This window comes from Dama dama, chromosome 18, assembly GCF_033118175.1.
Source record: "Dama dama isolate Ldn47 chromosome 18, ASM3311817v1, whole genome shotgun sequence".
Lineage (NCBI taxonomy): Eukaryota > Metazoa > Chordata > Mammalia > Artiodactyla > Cervidae > Dama > Dama dama.
In genome coordinates this window covers 105,292,579-105,315,834 of record NC_083698.1, presented here as the reverse complement: position 1 = coordinate 105,315,834, position 23,256 = coordinate 105,292,579, and the positions used below count along the sequence as shown (strand labels likewise).

Sequence of the window (23,256 nt, the reverse complement as noted above, 5' to 3'; positions counted from 1 at the left end):
AGAGGGAAGTTTAGTCAACAAAGTAAAATAATGCAACCCACAGGCTTAGCCTGAGGTCATCACTTCAAGTGATTTAGGCAATTCCTTTTTATACTGAGTCCAAGCCTCCACACTGTCTGATTATGTAGGATTGCCAATAAGGGAGAAGATGCAATAGTTTCTGAGTATCAGGTTTCAGTATAATTATTTCTCATTAGAAATTAAATTAATTGACGTTTTAGTTTTTAAACATCAGTCTACTGAGTTTTAGATATGGGTCATTCTCCTAAGATTTGCCACCTCTTATTCAACAATGAAGCTCTCCAGACAATATTAATATAACCAATGTCATGAATATCCCCTTATGGGACTACCTGGGTGTCTGCTTGTTTGATTTCCAGGAACACACAAATGCATCCTTTTTTTTTTTTTTTTGGCCTACATGCCAATTTTTTAGCAAAAAGATAGGTAATAGCAATAGCAACTAAATAGGCTGTAGGGATTAGAGTCAGTAGTTAAATGGAAGTGAAAATTGTCTTGCATGACATCCAGATTAGTATTGGTAGCTTCAGGGACAGTTACTTTTGTATGTGTGGCTGACTTAGGGTGGGATAAGGCTGAGAGCAGAAAGAATGTGTCCAGAACAACTCATATGCTATAATGGATAATATGAAAATAAGCTGATACAATTAATAAGGCAGGCCAGAAGGAAGAATTATAAGCTTTTCTTTTTCTTCTATTGTGATAATTACCACATAAACGTCATTACTGTCACAGAGGCTTCCTTTACTGTTAAATCCCTAGAAAGAATGACTTATTCACTGTGAGAGTCTCCACAGAGTGTCTTGTAGAGACAGACATTGAATGACACTTGTTTTGTACTTTTCAAAGTATACTCATTTCATATCTGTGTATTAATGTATAAAAACATTTTCATGTGTATTATTTAATTTGATACTTCTAAATAACACCACGGGTTGCATTTGAAATACCCACAACCTGGGGCCTCAATCCACCTCTACTATCTCTTATAACTTCTTGCTGAGACTATAACGGCATCAAAATGGTATACTCTGTCAAATTTAGATTTGTAGAAACAGATTACATTTTAGTAAAGTGAACCCATACAGTATGATCGATAACCAACTTAATGTAATCTCTCAATGTCACCTGCAATAAGAGCATGCAATCTACAAGGGCCAGGGTAAACCTGCTTGGATGAAGAATGGAGGCTGCAAAGCTAATTTGCAGCACCACAACTCTCATTATAATGGCTAGCCGTCAATTATATGCACTCACTTGTTTGGAAATTGAAGCTATTATAACAATTCTGTAAAAGTACCAAGTCTATTAGCAAAGAATTTCAATAAACTTCTAAGTTTCTCGTAAGCTACAAAATTGTTTCTATCTTACTTTTTCTCCTAAAATCTCTTAGCTCATCTCTTATACACAAAACTTAAACATTTTGAATTTAGCCTAGCTAGCTAACTTTGCCTTAGTTGTCTCACACATACTTTCAGGTGATATTCCATAACTCATATTATTTACATGTTCAAATAGCTGTACTTTGCGGCTATGTATTTTGAAACCAATCAGGAATGTTTATTTAATAAGTTCCTACTATGTACAAACTCTTTGCTCTCTATATAATGTATACTTTTATAGCACTCATATTCTAAAAATCTTTTTGTTGTTGTTTTACCCCAGATAACTGAGCTGAACACATTGTTATGACTGAGTTGCCCTGGAATAAGAACAAGTGATTATTCAGCGGATTTGGATGATAAAGCAAAGTCACCGGATATGTCATAATGTCTTTGCCAGGGGAGTTCTTCTCACTTTGACCTGCCATAACTTGACTTTTAAGGTCTTTTGTCTCTGTTGACCAGGGGCCTTAGGTTGCCTTATTTCCAAGAGTAAAAATGAAAATATCACACTACAAACATTTCACTGATTCTGCTATTGTGCAAAGCAATGTGGAGTGTTTTGACTGAAAATATCTCCATAGAATGGATCATATGTCTGTCAACGATTATGAATCTTTCTCTTACGAAAGCAGCCTTAAATTTTGAAAGTAGGCAAACATTATTCAGATATGAATCTACTGAATAACATTTTTACTTCTCATTTTCCAAGTAAGCTGAAGACTTATTAAAGGTATGATTTGAGTCTTATGCATTTATATAGTGTCTTATGCCTTAGGCATGGCACCAGGAAAAATTGGATGCTATAATGAAGTGACAAAGATGGTGGCCTCCAAAGTCACACTAACCTGGTTTCCAAGATTCCACTTAACTATTTTGAATTTAAGCTAGTTAACTAACTTTGGCTTAGTTGCCTCACACATAAAAGTGGATAATAAAACAACCTAACTCACGTGAATTAGTGCACATAGAGCACAATTCTAGCACATAGTAAGGGTTTGCTAAGTACTCAGTTCAGTTCAGTTCAGTCCCTCAGTCGTGTCCGACTCTTTGTGACCCCATGGACTGCAGCCCACCAGGCCTCCCTGTCCATCACCAACTCCCAGAGTTTACCCAAACTCATGTCCATTGAATCGGTGAGGCCATCCAACCATCTCATCCTCTGTCATCCCCTTCTCCTCCTGCCCTCAATCTTTCCCAGCATCAGGGTCTTTTCAAATCAGACAGCTCTTCGCATCAGGTGGAAGAGTTGGAGTTTTGGAAGTATTGGAGTTTCAGCTTCAACATCAGTCCTTCAAATGAACGCCCAGGACTGATCTCCTTTAGGAAGGACTGGTTGGATCTCCTTGAAGTCTAAGGGACTCTCAAGAGTCTTCTTCAACACCACAGTTCAAAAGCATCAATTCTTCGGCACTCAGTTTTCTTTATAGTCCAACTCTCACATCCATACATGACTACTGGCAAAACCATAGCCTTGACTAGATGGACCTTGCTAAGTATTAGCACTTTCTAATTGTTGTTGTTTACATGCTCAAAATGTGGGTAATGAATGACTAAGATATTGGATAAATAAGTAATATAAATAACATAAGCAAAATAATTTTGCAAGCTGATTGAAAAAGAGACACCAATATAAAATGTTTTAGAAAGTGTTCAAAGTATTATTACTTTGGTTCATTCTATGAGCAAGCACACCCAATTTCAATCAGCATTACAGTTGGAAGGACAAGAGGAAGATGTCGGAAGGTCAGATGTGGGCAATAAAAGACACATGGGTCAACATACATAAACTGTTAGCAGAATAGCAGATTAAGATCCAAGTTAATTATTTACTATGAAATTATATATTTTAAAATAAATTTCTCTTGCTGAATGCTTCCTTGAATTTAGATAGATTTTGAAAGTTTTGAATCATGCTAGTTAAAATTCTTGGTCCAAGGCCATGCAAACTAATAGTTTCCCAAAAAGAAATATTAAATAGGTACAAGGATTTAATTAAACCAGAATTTCCCAAAGAGTATGCACCATGGAAACTTTGAGAAATACTCTATCTTACTATATTAGTTGTATGTCTGCAAAATAATATTTAAACAACCCATTAGGAGAAAAACATCAAGTGTGCTAAAGACAAAATTTATGGATATTATTGTTTTTGATGAGAATACACTAAAAGAAAATGAGTTGATTTAAAGAAAAGTATTTATTAAGTATTAGGTTGGCCAAATCCTTCATTTAGGTTTTTTCCATAACGAACTTTTTGACCAACCCAATAATTGGTTATCTGTGGGCTTTGCAAAACTCACGAAGATGATGTACAAATCAGAAAAGTTTGGGAAATGCTGACTTAAAATAATAAATGATTCATTTATAGATGGACTTTTATTATAAGATAATAAATTATTTATATATAAAATGACCTCTATTAAAAAATCGGTATAAAGAGCACTTTATAACTACTCATTTCAATAATTCAATGTCTAATGACAATGACTTGATTACAAATATAATACTCTGTTGGATTATTTAAAATAATTGTATACATATTTATAACATTATAACATTTAATAGGTCACTATTGCGCCCTTAGTGCCTGGCACATTATATGTATTAAGAAATATTAGTTAAGTGAATAAACAAACAATTATATAATCTTAGGTAAACACATTTAAATTTTAAAAATTTTACCCAGGGGAAAGTGTAGAATAGTAAACAGAAATTTTAGAAGACTGGAAAGTGACTCTCACTCTGTTAGTATCTGATAGAACTCCATTATATCATACCTACCTTTAAAGTTGGAAAAGAAAATGGCAACCCACTCCAGTATTCTTGCTTGAAAAAGGCCACAGACAGAGGAGCCTGCAGGGCTACCGTCCATGGGGTCCCAAAGAGTCGGACACAACTTAGCAACTAAACAACAAAACAACAAATCCTTAAAGTTGCTGCTACGCAAATCATAGAGTTCATTAACTTAAAAAAATAATGACCAGAGTTAGAAAGAGATTTGGAATCATGTCAATTCACGATCTACCAAATACCAAAGTAACAGAGAAGTCCAGGTGTCAATTTAAAGATCATGTGAAAAGAGACTGCTTTGTAAGAATATTTCAGAATTGATTTTTTCCTGCATATTTACTAAAGGTATTAGTATTCTTAAATAACTTCAGCTATATAGTTGAACTTAATATAAAGGTCACATGATTAGTATTTTCCAAGAACCAGCCTGCCATTGTAGGAAATGTAAGAGACGTAGGTTCAATCCCTGGGTTGAGAAGATAGCCTGGAGGAGGAAATGGCAACCCACTCCAGTATTTTTGCCTGGAAAATTCCATGGACAGAGGAACCTGAAAGTCTATAACCCCGGAGTCACAAAGAGTCAGACACGGCAGCACACAGAGCAACAGTTTAGTAAAGGTAAACGGTGGAAGAATTACACTTGCATTGGAAACAATCTTATAATATAAAGAAGTGGTTTCTTTTGTAAAGGAAAGTTGAGACTTCCATTGCTTACAATTTTAATGCTTTTTATATTTTAGGGGTAATTTATATGCTAAATAATTTCCTACTATGACACAGAAAATGAATGCCCTATTTAAAACAAGATTATTATCCTCTGGGAACATCTTCCATAGATTTGCGGTCTATAAAAACACCGTAATATAGGAATAAGGCAAATGAAAGCCTTAGCAAGTTGACCCTTTTGGATGTCATTTTCTTTCCTTTATTATGCTTCCATGAAAGGAAGAGTGATCAATACAAATAAGGCCATGTCTGTAAAGCTGAAGACAGGTTGAACGGGCACCAAAAATTCTTTTTAATGGCATTGCAACACAGTCAGGTCCTCAGTGGGGCCATAACAGTCCATCCAGATGTTTCCATAAGGTTTCTGCTCAGGGCTTGAAATGGGAAAAAGAAATATCACTGGTTTTCACAGGAAATCTCTTCTAAACACAGTTTCTACCTTCCTCTTTTAAGTAGCAAAAACTATTATCCCCTTTTACTTTCCAATACTGTGCAAAAATATCTAAACAGGATTGTAATTACTGACAGCCAAAACTGTACTGTGCCAACAGGCAACATGATAACACAATTCCAGCATTCACAGAAGATTCTAAGCATTCAGGGTTCTTCAGTTCAGTTCAGCTCAGTTGCTTAGTCGTGTCTGACTCTTTGCGACCCCATGGTTTGCAGCACACCAGGTTTCCCTGTCCATCACCAACTCCTGGAGCTTGTTCAAACTCATTTCCATCGAGTCAGTGATGCCATCCAACCATCTCATCCTCTGTTGTCCCCTTCTCCTTCTGCCTTCAATCTTTCCCAGCATCAGGGTCTTTTCTAGGGTCCAACTCTCACATCCATACTTGACTACTGGAAAAACCATAGCCTTGACTACATGAACCTTTGTTGGCACCATCTGCAGTGATTTTGGAGCCCAAAAAATTAAAGTCGGTCACTGTTTCCATTGTTTCCCCATCTATTTGTCATGAAGTGACAGCACCCCTAAATACACACAGATTCTCACAACATGTTGCCGTATGGAGGAAGTAGTCAAATGTTGTATGAGAGTCACAGTATTTCACTTTCACCCAGGAATGGAGATTAGGATTTCAAATATTAAAAATGAATATTGTTTGTGGGGATATTGAATCTTTCAATAAATAGCATCTAGAATTTTCAAAGGGAAGACAGAAGTCAGAGAGAGTAGTGGTGGTGGAACTATGATAGATAATAGATGATTCTCTCCCCTGAGAGAGTAATTATTCTATTGCACAGTGTGTTCCTTTATATTTTGTTTCCATGTAATATTTAATTTGATTTTTTGTCTCTGATCTCATCTTCCTCTAGCCTTTGTTTGTGGAATGTAGGAAATAATAGCAAACTGATATAAAATAGATGTTGAAGCAAAGGTAAGAGTAATTAGTAATAGATATGGGGCTTGCCAGCTCTCAAACAAAACCTTCACACAGAAGGTCTTTAAAAATCATTTGGGCTATTGTTTTCTGTATACACAGGCAGGAACATCTTAGAGAACATTTGAAAATGCTCTGTTTGAAAATACCTCCTTGATATTTTGATTCTGCTTGCTATTCACTTTGAAATGGAAATACCATTGGGAGAGGTAACATTACATTAAAATGTTAAAGTCATGTCAAATCTCTTGTCTTCTATCCAAAGGAGAACACTGTAGGGGAGGCTGTGGAAATAAGAACATAAGAAAGAAAGAAAGGAGCAAAACAGAATGTAAAGGAAAATGGTGTCCATGTTGGCCTAGAACTACAGTTAATAACCAGAAGGAGTGGTCCGGAGTTATGATTAATAAGTATAGGAACATCACTGATGATAACTATTCTGAAGACATAATGCTGTGCTTTATTTACATTTAGCCAGTATATGAACAATGTTATATGAATACACAGAAGAACTGTACAAAAAAGATCTTCATGACCCAGATAATCACAATGCTGTGTTCACTCACCTAGAACCAGACATCCTGGAACATGAAGTCAAGTGGGCCTTAGAAAGCATCACTACGAACAAAGCTAGTGGATGTGATGGAATTCCAGTTGAGCTATTTCACGTTTATACAACCTTTCTGCATTTCCTGTCTAGAGAAGATCCTTTAGCATTTGTTGAAGAGCTGGTTTGGTGGTGCTGAATTCTCTCAGCTTTTGCTTATCTGTAAAGCTTTTGAATTCTCCTTTATATCTGAATGAGATCCTTGCTGGATACAGTAATCTAGGTTGTAGGTTATTCTCTTTCATTACTTTCAGTACGTCCTGCCATTCCCTTCTGGCCTGGAGGGTTTCTATTGATACATCAGCTGTTATCCTTATGGGAATCCCTTTGTGTGTTATTTGTTGTTTCTCCCTTGCTGCTTTTAATATTTGTTCTTTGTGTTTGATCTTTGTTAATTTGATTAATATGTGTCTTGGGGTGTTTCGCCTTGGGTTTATCCTGTTTGGGACTCTCTGGGTTTCTTGGACTTGGGTGGCTATTTCCTTCCCCATTTTAGGGAAGTTTTCAGCTATTATCTCCTCGAGTATTTTCTCATGGCCTTTCTTTTTGTCTTCTTCTTCTGGAACTCCTATGATTCGAATGTTGGGGTGTTTCACAGTGTCCCAGAGGTCCCTGAGGTTGTCCTCATTTCTTTTGATCCTTTTTTCTTTTTTCCTCTCTGCTTCATTTATTTCCACCATTTTATCTTCTACCTCACTTATCCTATCTTCTGCCTCCGTTATTCTACCCTTGGTTCCCTCCAAAGTGTTTTTGATCTCATTCATTGCATTATTCATTTGTAATTGACTCTTTTTTATTTCTTCTAGGTCTTTATTAAACAGTTCTTGAATCTTTTCAGTCTTTGTTTCCAGGCTATTTATCTGTAACTCCATTTTGTTTTCAAGATTTTGGATCATTTTTATTATCATTATTCTAAATTCTTTTTCAGGTAGATTCCCTATCTCCTCCTCTTTTGTTTGACTTGGTGGGCATTTTTCATGTTCCTTTACCTGTTGGGTATTTCTTTGCCTTTTCATCTTGTTTAGATTGCTGTATCTGGAGTGGGCTTTCTGTATTCTGGAGGTCTGTGGTTCCTTTTTGTTGTGGAGGATTAACCCAGTGGGTGGGGTTAGACGATTGGCTTGTCGAGATTTCCTGGTTAGGGAAGCTTGCGTCAGTGTTCTGGTGCATGGAACTTGATTTCTTCTCTTTGGAGAGCAATGGAGTGCCCAGTAATGAGTTTTGAGATGGGTCTATGTGTTAGGTGTGACCTTGGGCAGCCTGTATGTTGATGTTCAGGGCTATGTTCCTGCGTTGCTGGAGAATTTGCGTGGTATGTCTTGCTCTAAAACTTATTGGCTCTTGTGTGGTGGTTGGTTTCAGTGTAGGTATGGAGGCTTTTGGACAGTCACTTATTACTTAAAGTTCCTTGTAGTCAGGAGTTTTCTGTTGTTCTCAGGTTTTGGGCTTAAGTCTCCTGCCTCTGGATTTCAGTTTTATTCTTCCTGTAGTCTCAGGACTTCTCCAACTATACAGCCCTCCTTTCGAAGACAATGGGCTGCTTTTCTGGGCACCTGATGACCTCAGCTAGCGATCAGAAGTTGTTTTGCGAAGTTTGCTCTGTGTTCAGTTATTCTTTTGATGAATTTGTAGGAGAGAAAGTGGTCTCCCCGTCCTACTCCTCCGCCATCTTCCAGTTGAGCTATTTCAAATCCTGAAAGATGACGCTGTGAAAGTGCTGCACTCAATATGCCAGCAAATTTGGAAAACTCAGCAGTGGCCACAGGACTGGAAAAGGTCAGTTTTCATTCCAATCCCAAAGAAAGGCAATCCCAAAGAATGCTCAAACTACCACACAATTGCACTCATCTCACACGCTAGTAAAGTAATGCTCAAAATTCTCCAAGCCAGGCTTCAGCAATACATAAACCATGAACTTCCAGATGTTCAAGCTGGTTTTAGAAAAGGCAGAGGAACCAGAGATCAAATTGCCAACATCCGCTGGATCATCAAAAAAGCAAGAGAGTTCCAGAAAAACATCTATTTCTGCTTTATTGACTATGCCAAAGCCTTTGACTGTGTGGATAACAATAAACTGTGGAAAATTCTGAAAGAGATGGGAATACCAGACCACCTGACCTGCCTCTTGAGAAACCTGTATGCAGGTCTTGAAGCAATAGTTAGAACTGGACATGGAACAACAGACTGGTTCCAAATAGGAAAAGGAGTATGTCAAGACTGTATATTGTCACCCTGCTTATTTAACTTATATGCAGAGTACATCATGAGAAATGCTTGGCTGGATGAAGCACAAGCTGGAATCAAGATTGACGGGAGAAACATCAATAACCTCAGATATGCAGATGACACCACCCTTATGGCAGAAAGTGAAGAGGAACTAAAAAGCCTCTTGATGAAAGTGAAAGAGGAGAGTGAAAAAGCTGGCTTAAAGCTTAACATTCAGAAAACTAAGATCATGGCGTTTGGTCCCATCACCTCATGGGAAATAGATGGGGAGACAGTGGAAACAGTGTCAGACTTTATTTTTTTGGGCTCCAAAAATCACTGCAGATGGTGACTGCAGCCATGAAATTAAAAGATGCTTACTCTTTGGAAGGAAAGTTATGACTAACCTAGATAGCATATTAAAAATCTGAGACATTACTTTGCCAACAAAGGTCCATCTGGTCAAGGCTATGGTTTTTCCAGTGGTCATGTATGGATGTGAGAGTTGGACTGTGAAGAAAGCTGAGTGCCGAAAAATGGATGCTTTTGAACTATGGTGTTGGAGAAGACTCTTGAGAGCCCCCTGGACTGCAAGGAGATTCAACCAGTCCTTCCTAAAGGAGATCAGTCCTGGGTGTTCATTGGAAGGACTGATGTTGAAGCTGAAACTCCAGTACTTTGGCCACCTGATGCAAAGAGTTGACTCATTGGAAAAGACCCTGATGCTGGGATGGATTGAGGGCGGGAGGAGAAGGGGACGACAGAGGATGAGATGGCTGGATGGCATCACTGACTCGATGGGCATGGGTTTGCGTAGACTCTGGGAGTTGGTGATGGACAGGGAGGCCTGGTGTGCTGCAATTCATGGGGTCGCAGACAGTCGGACACGATTGAGCGACCAAACTGAACTGAACAATGTTAAAGTAACCATCTTTGGCAAGTTTTTCCCAAATTTATAGCTTATATCAACGAACTTTCTTTTACAAATTTTTGGTAGGTGGCCTGGATGGTTATTCACATGTTTTGTGGTCCACAAAGACAGTTTGATATAATTGCATGTGTATTAGATAGTTTATACCCAAGACTTGGCAAAATAGGCTTGCTCAAACAAAAACACACACATTATGGGTGGTTGGTGAGCATTTAAAAAAAACATAAGATTTCAGAAGTGGATACAAGTGTATATGTTGCATTTACCACTGCTTAGTACTTCATGCTTTATTAATTAGCATAAATTAATTTTAGTTATGATTTGGGGGATGTGTTTTTATTGATGAGATTACCGAGGTTCATCTAAATTGGTTGGGTAAAATAGAGACTCCTCCTGACTCTTGCATCAGAAGGAGAAGGAATCTAGGGAGACCATTGTTGTTGTTCAGTTACTAAGTTGTGTCCAGCTTCTTGCAACACCACGGACTGCAGCGTGCCAGGTATCCCTGTTCTTCACTGTCTCCTGGAGTTTGCTCAAACTCATGTCCATTGTTGATGCTATCCAACCATCTTATCTTCTGTCACCCTCTTCCAGAGAGCCCCTTATCTTTTACTTTTCATAGGACCAAGATTGGGTTCTTATATAGTTCTTTTCATTAATTGAATCAGAGGATTCTGGTTGATTCCAATTATAAAGTAAACTCAATCTTGTTTATAGAATGTTTTCGTATTTTCTGTGAGAGAAGCATCCACACAAGGAAAATCTGGAAACATTAATGGGATAGAGAGTTTGGACTTTCAGATTTAAAGAACACGTTGTAAGGGCAACTTTTGAGCCTATTGCTAATAAACATTTGCCTTCTGATTGTAGGTGAGCAGACTTTTGTCTCACACTTGTGTCTTACGTCGAACTGAGATTGATGGAGAAGTTACTTAGACCTACTCATGAGTGAATGCTAAGTCACTTCAGTGGTGTCTGACTCTTTGTGACCCTATGAATTTTAACCCACCAGGTGCCTTTGCCCATGGGATTCTCCAGGCAAGAATACTGGAGTGGGTTCCCATCCCCTCCTCCAGGGATCTTCCAGACCAGGGACCAAACTTGCGTCTCTTATGTCTCCTGTATTAGCAGGTTGGTTCTTTACCACTGGTGCCACCTGGGAAACCCCAGACATACTCATCTATCTCTTACTAATGGCAGCTACTTATATGTACTAAAAAGCCAGAGTAGCACAGGTCTATTTGGAACAAGGCATCTATCTATTAGTGCCAACTATCCACCAGACACTGCTGGATTCAGGAGCGAACAATACAGACATCCCATCTTACATCCTAGATGCCAGCTAACCACAAAAGGAGAAGACGATTTTTAAATAAGAATAGCAATAATAATTTATATTATTTTAGTTAAAAGAACCAAGGGTTTCTAGAATGCGTCAATCTATTAAAAAGGTAAAAAGTGACACATTTATGCCACTAAAAGATAAGGAAGCCTCTCATTCTCTCACTGTTGGTCTCATTCAAACCTATATTCTTTATGCAAACAGCTTTTTGTAAACTGTATTATAGATGCACCCATGGATCATAAGATGTTTAAACACTCATTAGCTGCTTGGAAAATTTTAAAATCTGTTTGTGTCTCAGTTCACCTGGCTTCAAAATTGGAATACTAATACCTCCCTGGGTTATGGTGAGGAACAGATGAAATGGATAGGATACTACAATAGATGAAGGAGTCTATCACATTCTCTCTTACAGAGTCAACAATAAACAGTTTAAAATGATAACATCTTTTGAACAAATAAGGAAATACTAATTGATATTACAATTTTCACATTTTAATAAATGTTTAAAACTTGTGTTTAAGAAGACTGGTTCTAAGGCACTAAATCAGAGAATTACAAATCAATATGAGAATTCCTGGTTAAGATGTTGAATAAAGACTGGCATCTAACTTTTTGCCTCCTAAAACTCCAGTAAATCCAGAGTATATTTATGTATACATATACATTCATAAATATATATGATAAGTGCACAGACATATTCAAACTAGGACAGTATTGAAAGCAAAAGGCAGAGCTCTTTATAGCTACATCAGGGCAAAAAAAATTAAGATGGGATTATATTGACACGTGGCCACTCTAAGCAAGTAGTTGTTCAGTCACTAAGTCATGTCTGACTCTTTCTGACCCCAGCTTACCAGGCTTCCCTGTCCTTCATGATCTCTCAGAGTTTGCTCAAACTCATGTCCATTGAGTTGGTGATGCTATAACAAAGAGTGAAGTTAAAAATCAACAAGACCTTCTAACTCTTAATAATAAGCACATAGCTAGTAATTATTAGGAATCTGCAGGTAACTGAGGAGATTCTAGGACACAAAAAATTTGAGAGAAAATGAGCAGAATAAAGGAAGTCAGAGAAAACTGAGGGGAAGGAAAAAATGTTATTATCCTTGAGATACAATAATGAGTCTGCAGATATGAAGAACAGTATGCTATTAAAATGGAACTTCCAAAAAACAAAAAGGAGCTCTTTGATTTAAAACCAGGATGAAAATCATTCTAGAAGGAGAAAGCAGAAAAATCAATCATAAATAGAAAAATAAAAAGAGATTTGAGGAGTTGCCAAGTGTGAAAGTAAGCACCTAGCCCAAGGATGAAAACAGACCTATCCTAATACCTGTTTGAAATTTCAGAATATTGGGGAGTAAAAGAAAGCTCTTCTAATTTTTAGGGAGAAGGATAGGTTGTATTAAAGGATCGAGAAATTGTCAGAGAATGTGCTATCCCCAAATGAGGGTATAAATTAATATGAAAAAGACATAGGAAATGGGAAGCATGAGGTCTGACATAGTGGGAGATGAGGAAATTGTTGGGTGAATAAACACAGGTGGGTGAGGGGAGATTTCATGATGAGGGATGCCCCAGATAGAGAGAGCAAGCAGTTTGGATTGGAGCAACGGGAAACATCAGCAAGACATCCTCTATAATTTTATAGTCTTTTAAATACTGAGAGCACAATATGTCGGATTCTACGCTGTACTTGGCTTGCAGCGATAATGCACTAATAAAATTCAAGATCTAACATCTTATGGGATGGCACTGATGTGATAATAGTAGAAATAAAGTGCACAATAAATGTAATGTACTTGAATCATCCCCAAACCCTCCCCACTACACCCTTTGTGGAAAAATTGTCTTCCGTGAAACCGGTCCCTGGTGCCAAAAAGGTTGGGGGCCTCTGAGCTAGTGCATTAGTTCACCTGTCAAAAGCACGCTACCATCTCTCAGCCCTGACACCTATAGGTACACCAAGTGAGCTTAGAAACAGAAGGGGCAAATATGGTTCCAGTGAAGAGAAAATAAGCCACACATATTTCTACATCACAAAGGGCTTCCCAGGAGGCTCCAGTGGTAAAGAATCCTCCTGCCAATGCAGGAGAGGCAAGAGATGCACGTTTGATCCCTGAGTTGTGAAGATCTCCTGAAAATGACAACCCACTCCAGTATTCTTGCCAAGAAAATTCAATGGACAGAGGAGCCTGGTAGGCTACAGTCCAGAGGCTCACAAAGAGTTGGACATGACAGAAGCGACTAAGCACACACATGTATCATAAAAGGAATAACTGTGATGATGATCACGATGAGGATCTAGTAAGTTCTTATACAGTCTTATGCTTCAGTGCTGATTTTGTTCAAAAATATGAGTAGAAACAGGATATAAGGTTAATGTTTGTGTGAGGGGAGGCTCAGCCCTAATGACCTCCTCGGCCCATAAACACCACAAGAAGATTTCTGACAACTTCATTCACAGGTATACCTTTTTTCAGATATTTTCTCACTTGTCATAAATGAGACAAATGCAGTCATGTGGCTATCACTTACGTTGGGCATGATGAGATTTAGGGCTTCTGCTTAAATCAATCCCAGAAACAGGACTCCAATATTTGCCAGTTTAGGCAATGTGTCTTACTAGGTATAGTTTATTATTTAAGTTTCTCAGTTGCATCAATTAGACTAAGAGGAAAGATGAAAAGACAGACCAGTTGCTACATGAGATTCTCTTGCTAAAATTGCCAGGAGTCTTTCGAAATGGAAATTGATTTACTGAGAAGGAATGAAAGGTGACTCAGCAAACTGGAAAACCTAGGGACTGGAAAGATAGGAGTTCGGGCACAGTGGCTTTAAGTTTAGTCAGAAGGGAGGAATTCCTAGTAAGTGTGAGGTATTTTCTGCACTTTGAGCTGATTTAACTGGATGTCCCAAAGCCTTTTTTTTTCCCCTTCTTTCCACCTGTCGGATGCACAAGCTGATATCTGTAAACTAGACTAGAGTTTCAGACCCCAAATGACAGAGGAAGCCAAACCGTCATAGACAGTGTGAAGCCATTCTCCGTTTTTGAGCAGGTTTTGAAATCGCACAACCGAGACAGTGCTTTCAAAGCACCAAAAACGCAGTGTGTTTAAAATACTGTTTAGGCAGGTGTGTACAAAAATTTGAAGGTGGGGCATTTGCATTGGGGTACCGTTTTGGAGGCTCAGAGGTGGCTGAGCTGACTGTTCCCGATCTAAGACCACTCCAGCTTGGTTTCACTTGGCACCCTGCCTTCCTTCCTGGGTCCTGTCTGACGGCGTGGGCTTCACCAGACCTCTTGTAGCTCCCCTCTGCCTTCCTTGATTTAAAGTTCGAAAACCACTTGAGGACTTTTATAGTATTAACCTATCACTGTGACTGACACACAGTGAAGAGATTTCAAAGGAACCTTGGCAGGTAGAAGTCATCCGTGGAATAGGAGTGGGAATCTGAATGGGAGTCTTGGGCGGGTGGGTCATCAGTTACAGAAACGAGCTCTCCTTTCAGGCTGCGTTTGATCACTGAGTTGGTTCCTAGATTTTCAATTGAAACTGTAGGAACAGAATTGAATTCAAAGATTTATACTGATTGTGAGGAACTGAAATAGCTGAGCGCGTGAAGCAGGAGTTGCTGAGTGATTACAAAGGTTTATAACAAAGACAGCTTGTGAGAAGTCTACAAAAAGGCGACGATGTGAAAGAAGACAGGAGAACTATTCTATGTGCGGGTTAATGTTAACGACAGAGGAAGTGAACTAGGTTAGGAGACAGAAAGACGAGGGCAAATGCCTTTGATGGGAAAAAATAAAAATGAGTGGAGGGAATAAAATGGAAGAAGACAGTGTTTTGAGGCTTATACTTTAAAATGTGAATACATCAGAGAGACAGTGCATGACACTCCAGGAACATGAAGGGGCAGAAGCATAGTGCCGCCTGGCCTGCGGATGTTAATAAGCTTTCCAAGAGAAGAAGAAAGCCGTGTGTGTCCTCATTTCTAGCCAGTTTCCTTGCAAGAACAGGGAATGAGGTGCTGCAATCATATTAAATATTACTGATGATATGCAATACAATTCCATTCAATCTCATTACCTCCTCAAGCCAGGTTTTGTTAGATTCAGTTTAAGATTTTACACTGAAAAAGTAACTAGACATTGGGAATAGGATTTAAATCGTCCTAAAACTCGGGCATATATGTCTCTTCTTTTTTGGATTTCCTTCGCATCTAGGTCACCACAGAGCACTGGGTAGCGTTCCATGTGTATGTACAGCTGATTCACTTTGCTGTACCCCAGAAACTGACACAGTGATGTATAGCAACTCTATAACAATAAAAAAAGGGGAAAATGTCAGGCTTAAAACCTAAGGAATAATTAACCCATGTACACAAGAAATACAAAAGTTAATTCTATAAAAGCTCTCAGAAATTTGTACCAGATAAAATACTCCTGGCTGAATTAAGAGCTAAAATTGATAATAATTGCTTAATGGTTTATAAACTGATTTCATTTAAAGTGTGTTCTCTGATTAAAAACCCCAAGGCATCAGCGGGACAATTAAGAAGTAAATAGTTTATGGCAAAAATGCTGTCCTACCAGAGATAATGAATTAGAGTTATGTAAGGAAGTTTTAATGATAATGAAAAGACATGAATAAGAGATGCTCGCTTCAGAAATCACCTTTAAATCAGACTACAGAATCCAAAATGAGGAGTATGCACATGTCTGGCCACGAGGATGAGTAACACACACACTCGGGCACTCACACACATACATCATGCATGTACACACACGTGCACACACAGCAGCTATGAACTCTGGCTCCAGACCACACTGAAGTCAGTCTCCATAACCCACTAGATGCGCAACTTAGGACTTAATTTCTGTGAGCTTCAGTCTCCTCACCCAAAAAGGGGAATACAAGTGATAGTACATATTCCATGGGGTTGTTGTGAACTATTAGAGGAGTCAGTGTGTCTGATCCACTTAGAATAGTGCTCAGCATTTAGATTTCCCTCAATACTATATACATAACTATAAGCATAAAATATAAAATCTTATCACACATCACCTAACCTGTTAGTAGTTCTAATCTCAGCTGGTAAGCAATTTTTATTTTTGCTTATCTATGTTTTCAAGTTTTCCTATTTTGACCAATATGATGAAAACCACAAGTCATAAATAATAAATCTTAAATTTTTACAAACTAAGTGTGGCACTGTTCCTCAATAGGTGAGACTCTGTGTAGCTGGAATTATGAATAGTATGCAGAGCGTAGAAAGAACACAAAGCATTCCCCCAGTATTCCCAAACCCTGGTGTATACGCCCTGACCCTATTCCTTGAGTGTGGGTGAGAAATGTATATATATGATGGGTTATCACTCTTGCGGTTATGTTACCCTATATAGCAAAGGTTCTCTATGCTCTGTGAGGACCTATGTGGGTGGGGTGGGGAGGGTGGCTCCAGAGGGAGGGGATGTGTGTATACATATTGCTGATTCACTTCCTTGTACAGCAGAAGCTAACACAACATTGTAAAGCAATTATCCTTCAATAAAATAAAATGACTAGCTGGTACAAAAAAACAAAGCAAACAAACAAACAAACAAAAAAAGTGAAGAGATTTTGCTGGTGTCAGCAAGGCCCCCTAGTTGACTTGAGTTAATCGAACGAGTATTATACTGGGTGATTATGAGGCATGGCCTAATTACATGCGCTCTTGAAAGTGAGTCGAGAGGTCAGAGATTCTCCCATTGTCATGACATGAGAAGGAGGCGTGGCTGGGAGCATCTTCTAGGAGCAAGCCACAGCCAAATGGCCAACAAGAAAATGGGACCCTCTGTCTTAAAACCTGAAGGAATTTAATTCTGTCGACAATCTGAACAAACGTGGAAGACGATGCCAAGCCTCAGACGAGATCACAGCCCTGCTGACCCCTTCATTTCAGCCTGTGAGGCCCTGAGCAGTCAACCTAGCTAACCTGTGGCAGAGTCTTGACCCATGAAAACTATGATATAATAAATTGGTGCTACTGAAAGCAGAAAATAGAGAAAGAACTGCTTTGCTTTGCTGAGGGGTGGTGGGTGGTGGTGATGGCAACAAGGAGTGTGGGGCAGGTTCATGATTCTTTCTACTAGAGCCCAAGAGTCCCGCCCCAACAGCCCATGGCCACCCCCGCCCCCTACACTGCACTACAGAAACTTCTGAGAGGCACATGATAAATAAAATTATATTACTGAGTGCAAGTGCTTAGGAACTTGAGTAACAAGCTCTCTATAAATATTAGATTAAAAAGACATGAACAGCTTTTACCATTATAGAGGATAATAGAATTTGATCAGCTAAATCCCAGGGCTTTATAAAGCACAAATTATGTAAACAAGCTTAATGGTTTTTTGATAAAACTACAAAAGTAGTGCTAGGAAGAATGCAGGAGATATTCCTTACTTGGAATTTAAACATCACATCAAACAGCACAGATGTTTACTTAATTTTTAAAAAATTAAATATGAATGCAAAGAGAGTTATAAAGATGAATTCAAGGATAGAATATTGAGGAAAGCACTGTTTTTGATTTAAGGATAAGCAGTAATTTTCCAAGGAAAATGGCTGGATCTAGCTTTATTTACTATTGATATTATTAATCACTGGGAAGAGAGAACTAAATGAAGCTTTAAATATAAAAACTCAAGATTTCTAGAAAATGTTGATAAGCATCTTAAGAAAATAGAAATAAGAAGCTGAAGTGTTAGAAAAGTATTCAAATGAAAGAGATAAATATTATAAATATATGATAAAATGCATTCATCAAAAATTATATTTATGACACCAAATTTTCAGAGAGAGAATAGAAATTGAGGTGGAGGGTGAGGATAACAATGACCACATCTTATAATGTGCCCTAAGATCTTAAAGAGGAAACCAGGCTTTGACGTGCACAGAATGATGGATTCTTCTACAAAAGATTCAATGAATATATTCTCTCCTCAGTGTCAACTGAGTGCTTGAGATGTGTCATTTAGGGCACCCCCTAATTTCCAAGTGATGAAGCACTTAAGTATAGATAGTCAAAAGGAGAATTGCATAGTAGAAGAACTGCTTTATGATAAGAAATGAAGAGTGCCAATTTATGTCAAATGTGGCCAAGAAATGAGTAAATTCAAGCTTGTTTGAGGCAAGAGGGTTTTGTCTCTACATTATGTGAGTAGTTGATATTTTTCTTTCATGTTTCATATAAATAACAGAGTTTTTCTTTTCTTTTTTTTTTTAAGAAGAGAGGGCATTGTAGAGATCAACTCAGTCTACCGAGACTGGATTGTGGTGAAGGAAAGTACAGCGTTTATTGCAAGGCACCAAGAAAGAAGTACGGGCAGTTTATGTTCAAAAAACTTGAATTCCTCAATGGCTTTCAGGTAAGAAATGTTTAAAGGCAACATGAGGGGTGTGGGTCCTAGGGTGCAGGACCAGCTCCTGCACAGTTCTCTGTTTGGTTGATGGTGAGGTAACACAGTGATGTTTCGGGTATCTCAATAATCAACCTTTTGTTACAACCTGTCTGGGATCTAGATACTGCTGGTCAGCATGCAGCTAACTTTTTCCATCTGGTGGAGGTTTTTGTATCTGCAAAATAACTCAAGGAGGTGGCTCTGGATATTATCTATAGCCCTTAAAAAAGAACTAAATGTCTTGACTTTATTTTAAGGCTAAACTATAAAGAAAGCTGAGTGCTAAAGAATTGATGATTTTGAACTGTGGTGTTGGAGAAGACTCTTGAGAGTCCCTTGGACTAAAAGGAGATCCAACCAGTCCATCCTAAAGGAGATCAGTCCTGAATATTCACTGGAAGGACTGATGCTGAAACTGAAACTCCAACACTTTGGCCACCTGATGCAAAGAACTGACTCATTTGAAAAGACCCTGATGCTGGGAAAGATTGAAGGTGGGAGAAGAAGGGGACAACAGAGGATGAGATGGTTGGATGGCATCACCGACTTGATGGACATGAGTTTGAATTAACTCTGAGAGTTGGTGATGGACAGGGAGGCCTGGCATACTGCAGTCCATGGGGTCACAAAGAATCAGATATGACTGAGGACTGAACTAAAACTATTCTTATTTTGTCTTCCTTGATTATTTTCTTTTGTTTCTGCATTTTGTCATTTCTCTGATTAAATTTTCTCTTTGGAACTAAGAGAAGGCATAGGAGACAAAGCTTTTTCACAAACAAGAGGTGGGGTTCGTGGAGGATGGGAGGAGTCTAACCTAGAAGGATCAAGGGGCCTTTCTCATTCATTATATATATTTTCATTGATTCAAAGTCTCTCTCCATCCTCCCAATCTTCTTTATAAAGTCTTTAGGATCCAAACAGTCAATTCAATATCCACATGGATGACCCATTTGTCCCCAGAATTCTCTTAGACACTTTTCCTCTACTTATTACATTTTTACACAAAGAATATTTCATCACTAGAAATCTATCTATTGAGTTCCTAGGACTACATTCCTGGGATACCTTTTCCCAGTTTACAATCCTCTAAGTAATATTATCTTTTCTCATATATTCACATGCTAACAATTAACACATTTTTATCTCTAACCCAAACATCTTTTCAGGGCTTATTAAACTGCAAAATTTGCACCTCAACTGAGATGGCATATAGCACTTCATATTTAAATAGGTCAAAACTGAATTCTTCAAATTCTTCTAAATCTGTTCTTTCCTTTATTTTGCATGTCTCCAAAATGGCACTGTAATTCACTGAGTTACTTAATCCATATATTCAGGAGTTATTCTTGATAACACTCTTCAACCATCCTTCTCCCATCCTTCACAAATCCTTCACTATTTCCCAGAGTTTGCTCAAATTTGTGTCCATTCAGTCAGTGATGCTATCTAACCATCTCATTCTCTTCCTCCCTCTTCTTTTGCCTTCAATCTTTCTCAGTATCGGGGTCTTTGCTGACAATACTACCTTCAAAGTACATCTGAACTGCATCACTTATTCATCACTTAATCTATCACCACCCAATTCCAAAGAAGCATCTTTTCTTCCCTGGACCTTTATTATAGCTTCAGAACTGGGTGCAGTGCTTTCAGCCTGTCATTCGTGGTACTCAAAGTGGTACTGATCTTGGTATTGATCTTGGGTGGCCTTGGCTTGAAATAGCTTGGAGCCAGGCATGGGTTCCCAGTCAGTCACTGAGTCACACCCTCATGGCAGTTTGAATCACTTTTATGGGTCATTTCTTCTGGTTTTCCTTTGGCCAGTCATTTTGATTTGCCTGGTTTGCAGTCCATATTTTGTGTATCTCAGGATCCTCCCTGTTCACACCTATCTGTTAGCCAAGATGGAATCTACCAAAGAGGCATCTGGGTAGAACATCCCTTGACATCATTCCCCTTTGGCCTGCAAGGAGCCTTTTCTGTGCATGTGTGGTTGGGGAGGGCTCCTGACTTCGGAAATGAGAAAGATGAGGTCTAAACAGGCCCATTCTCCTCCTTCAATTGTCCTGCTATTCTTGTTTTGGAGTTTCTGTCAATAGAAAATGAATCTCCAATTGTTTTACCCTGGGGGGCCCATCTACCTCCTGCCTCAGTAGTTTTAATTGAGACCCACTCATTCCCCTGTTTAAAACCTTTCCATTGCTTCCCACCTGCTACATTGAAATATAATTGAAAAATAAAAATCTTTTCTTCCCCCCAGTACCACCATCCTTACTTCCTGGTCTGCTTTGCCCCTGCCTGTCTCCTCCACTTCATTTTGGGCCCCTACAGTCTTATTATGCTTCAGTCACTTGGGTTTTCCTTTCTTAGAAGAAAATGACTTTTTTCATGCCTTGGAGTGTAAATTTTCAGGGCTTCTCTTCCTTCCTCATCTTTTTGAGTGCCTTGTCTTCATCCATATGCTACATTTTGGCTAAAATGTTGCTTCCTAGGGAGGTTTTTCTTTTTTTAAATGCTCTATCCAAAATAAATCATTCTTCACAATTCCATTACTTTTCTCTTCAGAAAAATTACTTATATTTGTTTACTTCTTTTAGTGCTTGTTTTTATTATAAGTTGTGAACACCATTTATGATATCAATTTATTCTCACATGACACAATTTTTTGACAAAATAGTAAATATATGAATGGAAAAACCTAGGGAAAGGATCCTAGAGGTACATTTAAATGTTCTTTTTCCTTTTCACAAAGTCTATGAAGAAATTCACATTTTTTTCTTGTTTCTGTGTCTATTACATATTTTAATTGCATTTTATCTTTTAGATAATGTAGATTTTATATATAGTTTAAGAAATAATACAGAGGCCACCTCACATTGGTCAGAATCAGTTCAGTTCAGTTCAGTCGCTCAGTCGTGTCCGACTCTAGCCATCATTAAAAAATCTACAAATAACAAATGCTGGAGAGGGTGTGGAGAAAAGGAAAACCTCCTATATTGTTGGTGGGGATGTAAAATAGTGCAGCCACCATGGGAAACAAAACAGAAGTTCCTCCAAAAGCTAAAAATAGAGCTGCCGCATGATCTAGCAATCTGATTCCTGGGCATATATCTGGACAAAACCATAATTCACAAAGATACAGGCATCCCTATGTTCAAAGCAGCGCTATTCGCAATAGCCAAGACATGGAAGCGAGCTGAATGTCTACTGACAGATGAATGGATAAAGAAGATAAAGTACAATTACAGAATGGTATATTACTCAGCCACAGAAGAAGAACAAAAGGATGCCATCTGCAGCAACATGGACAGACCTAACGATGGTCACACTAAGTGAAATAAGTCAGAAAGAGAAACACCATATATCACTTGTATGTAGAATCTAAAATATGGCACAGATGAACTTATCTACAAAACAGAAACGACTCACAGACATGGAGCACAGACCTGTGGTTCCCAAGTGGGAGGAGGCTGGGGGCGGGATGAACCGGGAGTCTGGGATTAGCAGAGGCAAGCTGGAATTTAAAGAATGGGCAAACAAGGTCCCATGGTGTTCAGTTCAGTTCAGTCGCTCAGTCGTGTCCGACTCTTTGCGACCCCATGGACTGCAGCACGCCAGGCCTCCCTGTCCATCACCAACTCCCGGAGTTTACTCTAGCCCACGTCCATTGAGTCGGCGTCACCGGATATGAAAAGGATACATATGTGTATAACTGAATCACTCTGCTGTGGAGCAGGGTCTGGAGTGGCCTCTGCGCTTCCCCTCCCGTGTACAGTGTGAGTGGTTTGAGAGGCGACACTAAACTTCCCCAGTCTAGGTTCTTGTGGCGGCTTCTTCATGGGCCAGCTCTTTCTGTGGACTTCAACCTTTCAATTTCACTTCTACTTTTTCCTCTACATGCTGATTTTTTTTAATGCTAATTATTAACTGTTCAAATCAGAAGGTGGACTTAAAAAAAAAAAAAAACACAAAAAACTCAGTGTCAAACTACACTTCACCGTTTAGCCTAACAAATCCAGCAGTCTTTAGCTTCATTAATGTATTGACAAGAACACAGCACAGGAGAAACAAACATCAATGGTGCTATTTATTCTCAGCATATAGAAAAGCAATCTTCATGAAACATAAATAGGGCATCGTTACCTGTCATGTTGCAGTAAACTTTCAGAGGCCCCAGCGGTCCACTGCCGTCAGGATCTATCCAGTAGTAATTTGAGGTCTGGCCCAGGTGTTTGTACGCTTCACAGGAAGGCTCATAGATGGCTGGAAAGAAAGACCCTTCATGAGCTCAGCACCCAGAAAAGGGCCTCCCCAGACCCATGACCCAGTTACAGACCAAACGCTACCGAACCAGTGCTTAGGAGCGTATCCTCAAGTTGGAACGAGCCCTCTTTTCTCTACAAGTAAACTC

General features: G+C 38.8%; 1 protein-coding gene across 1 annotated transcript in view; it reads right to left on the bottom strand.

The window, feature by feature from the left end:
- Positions 1 to 23,256, bottom strand: part of CNTNAP2 (contactin associated protein 2) — a 2,213,955-nt gene that overhangs the window by 769,818 nt on the left and 1,420,881 nt on the right. Inside the window, exon 13 of the mRNA XM_061165994.1 lies at positions 22,989 to 23,108. Within this exon, the coding sequence (XP_061021977.1) occupies positions 22,989 to 23,108 (120 nt within the window). The remainder of the gene's footprint in view (positions 1 to 22,988; positions 23,109 to 23,256) is intronic.